Source organism: Amphimedon queenslandica, unplaced genomic scaffold (assembly GCF_000090795.2).
Source record: "Amphimedon queenslandica unplaced genomic scaffold, v1.1 AMPQUscaffold_13289, whole genome shotgun sequence".
Lineage (NCBI taxonomy): Eukaryota > Metazoa > Porifera > Demospongiae > Haplosclerida > Niphatidae > Amphimedon > Amphimedon queenslandica.
The window spans coordinates 143,085-146,457 of record NW_003546475.1 but is presented as its reverse complement, the minus strand read 5'-3'; the positions used below and the strand labels follow the sequence as shown (position 1 = coordinate 146,457).

The following is a 3,373-nucleotide window of genomic DNA, read 5'->3' as shown; positions in this document are numbered from 1 at the left end:
TTGTCTACTGAGGAATCTTTTGACTCTGCAGTGAGGAAAAATGTTCATTATATTGAATTATTAAAGTCAGGAAAGCTAAAGGAAAGTAATGCCAAAGCCTATTTTAAAAGGTACAATTGGTATAATAGAGGATATGCGTGTGTGCTAAGTATATTCATTGCAAAATAAATGTATTTATTGCATACCATAATAACTTTCAAGAAAAAAATTAATTCGTTAGACGTCAATTTTCCATTGGCAGCAATGGGGAAATGATAGAAAGGCTTGGTATCAGGAAACTGCTCTGTATGTCTTACTGGAAATTTTTCAGGTGACTACTAGATCCCATTAGATCTTCTGGATGCTTTCTAAGCTTCTAAAAAGGCCTCAAGAAGGTAGCAATGCAAGAAAATGTGTTTTCCCATTGAACTCTTAATAAACTTGACATCCAACATAGTGGCTAATTTACTGTGTGGGTTGGATATGCTGTACTTAAAAGTTATGAATATACTTAGCACGTATATCCTCTATACTATAACCATCGCATTATGATGATTTTAATCATTTTTAGTGCAATAGATGATAACTTCCCCACTGGTGTTCATGAGTTAATGTTTGTACCAACAATTGAAGTAAGCAACATACATCATAATGAAAGAAAAAGTTCACTAATTAAATTCATAGTTTCATGTGCTGAGTAGTAGTGTATAATAAATGCATTTGTCACATAATAGGGTCAAGGCAATGAAGAACAAAAAAAGAAATGGTTAAAAATATCTCGTAATTTTGATATCATAGGATGTTATGCGCAAACTGAACTTGGACATGGTATAATCAATAATTGTGTTTTTTGCTTTTTAATTTGTTATTTCAGGAACCTTTATTAGAGGTCTTGAAACTATAGCAACTTATGACCCCTCAACTGAGGAATTTGTTATGAATTCCCCAACACTAACTTCAATGAAATGGTGGCCTGGATCAGGTACAAGTATCTCGTTAAATTTTACATGATGGATACATGCATTTTAGTTGGTCACACTGCCACACATGCTATTGTTGTTGCAAGATTAATAACTAAAGGAAAAGATGAGGGAATCCATTTATTTATTGTGCAAATTAGAAGCCTTGAGGACCACAACCCATTACCAGGTATTGACTATTACCTACTTGTAACATTTCATCATTATAATTACATATAGGAATAAAGGTGGGTGACATTGGACCAAAGTTTGGATACTTTGGTACAGACAATGGTTTCCTCCACATGACAAATGTGAGGATACCAAGAGATCACATGCTAATGAAATATGCTCAGGTATGAACTATAGAAAAAGACATTGAGAGTGGAAGATGATTCATGTAGGTATCACGAGATGGTACATACTCAAAGCCTCCAGCTGAAGCTGATAAAATTTCATATGCTGTTATGGTGTATGTAAGGGCACTTATTGTTGATCATTCAGCAGAAACTCTGGCTAGAGCTATTACCATAGCAATAAGATACAGTGTTGTGAGGAGACAAACACAAAATAGACCTGGGTAAGATCTTAAATGTATGATAGCCTTAGTAACTAGGGAAGACACCTTGGCCCAATGTTATAAGGTTTAAGGTGGGTTGACAATTACACAAGGCTTGACATTACGTTGACACTGACGTTGAATACCCATGAATAATTCTGTTTGATGTTATCCACTATATTAAAAGTGTAATTATTATTGTTTAAGTATAATCTATAATTTAGTGAACCAGAGACGCAAGTATTGGATTATCAAACTCAACAGTTTAAACTGTTTCCTTTATTGGCCTCTGCTTATGCTATAAAGTTTGCTGGTCATTACATGACGAAACTTTACACTGAAGTGACTGAAGAAATTAGTGAAGGGAAATTAAGATCTCTCCCCGAGGTACAGTATATATTATTAATGTATTCAATTTTTATTAATGCCCTCTCTCTAGCTTCATGCTACTAGTGCTGGTTTGAAAGCATTTTGCACTGAACTATGTTGCAGTGGTATTGAGGTACTATATTCACAGTTTTCCCACAAAGCATGCTAAATGAGCTAAACAGCTTGCTTCATGAGCTGACAGGCACTATAATACACATGTACATGTATTATGGCTTTGGAGCAACTTTGAAAATTCACAAAAATCCAATTCTGATTGGAATCAGCTCAAACTTGCTATATTAACATGAGAACATGTATATGTATCACAAAAAATTATAAAAATTAAGAATTCCCTCCTAGTTATTGAAATTTGGCCAATAACCCTGTACTATATTACAGAGACTTTGGCCCAATTTTTCAGTAACTTTTAGAAATTAATTTTTAGCAGAATCAAATTTCCATACATCATAGTGATTATTGAAAAATACACTTTGTAGTACTTTGTATATGGTATTGTGAGCAACTTTAAAATCCACTGACAAGACAATTTGCCAAAATTATGTGACTATAATTGTGTAGTTATACATGTACTTCATCATGATGGTTTTTTTCTCATAGTTGTGCAGATTAAGTTGTGGTGGTCATGGCTACTCAGCTGCCAGTGGTCTACCTCAACTTTATGCTGATTATTCTTCTTCTCAAACATATGAAGGAGAGAATACAGTTATGCTACTGCAAACAGCAAGGTGATTATCATTACTATTTTTCATTTATTTGCAGTCCTTTTTAAAGATATATTTTTAAAGTATGCAAGCAAAATATGCCACAGGCTCAGTTACCTAGTAATGTGGCATATCTTGCAGCTGATTACCCAAAGTATAAGGAGAGTCCAGTTTCAGATCCAAAGCACTTCAATGATCCTCATATATTACTGGAGGCATATCGTCAAAGGGTAATAAGGTAAGAGAGAGGAAAAGATAGAGTGTGAAGCAAACTAATTCTAATTTTTACTGTTTAGATTAGTTGCTGTAGCATTGGAACGATATAGCAAAAGCATTGCCACTGGATTGGACAGTGTAGCTGCTTGGAACAACTCTTCAGTGGACTGGACTATGGCTGCAAGAGTAAGATATCATATGTGATAGTAACATGATAGTCTCATGACACTATGTGTGTATAGGCTCACTGTCATTATCTTGTTTTGAAAGCTTTCCATTCAAGTATAGATGCAGCTAAAGTGTGTGAAGCTAATTTTAATATAATGAGAGTTTTGTGTTGCTTGTTTGGACTTCATGGTATAATACAGTACAGTGGAGAATTCTGCTTGGTAAATGATATAAATTATACTGTGATCATTGTAAATGAATTGTTATTTTAGGATGGTTATATGAATAGTGAACAGATTGAAATGGCTAAAAATCAACTTTATTTTCTACTAAAGGAAGTCAGGTAAATTACACGTATATTAATGCATGCTTTCAACTACATGCATCACAATGCTCTCTAC

General features: G+C 34.0%; 1 protein-coding gene across 1 annotated transcript in view; it reads left to right on the top strand.

The window, feature by feature from the left end:
• The window catches only part of LOC100632079 (peroxisomal acyl-coenzyme A oxidase 1-like), a gene marked incomplete at its 5' end in the record, with an annotated part of 4,119 nt that continues 746 nt past the window's right edge, over positions 1 to 3,373 (top strand). Inside the window, 14 exons of the mRNA XM_019999093.1 lie at positions 1 to 110; positions 551 to 611; positions 714 to 807; positions 854 to 961; positions 1,009 to 1,128; positions 1,179 to 1,294; positions 1,343 to 1,518; positions 1,722 to 1,884; positions 1,937 to 1,999; positions 2,485 to 2,612; positions 2,659 to 2,826; positions 2,885 to 2,990; positions 3,047 to 3,193; positions 3,245 to 3,315. Coding sequence (XP_019854652.1) covers positions 1 to 110; positions 551 to 611; positions 714 to 807; positions 854 to 961; positions 1,009 to 1,128; positions 1,179 to 1,294; positions 1,343 to 1,518; positions 1,722 to 1,884; positions 1,937 to 1,999; positions 2,485 to 2,612; positions 2,659 to 2,826; positions 2,885 to 2,990; positions 3,047 to 3,193; positions 3,245 to 3,315 — 1,631 coding nt within the window. The remainder of the gene's footprint in view (positions 111 to 550; positions 612 to 713; positions 808 to 853; positions 962 to 1,008; positions 1,129 to 1,178; positions 1,295 to 1,342; positions 1,519 to 1,721; positions 1,885 to 1,936; positions 2,000 to 2,484; positions 2,613 to 2,658; positions 2,827 to 2,884; positions 2,991 to 3,046; positions 3,194 to 3,244; positions 3,316 to 3,373) is intronic.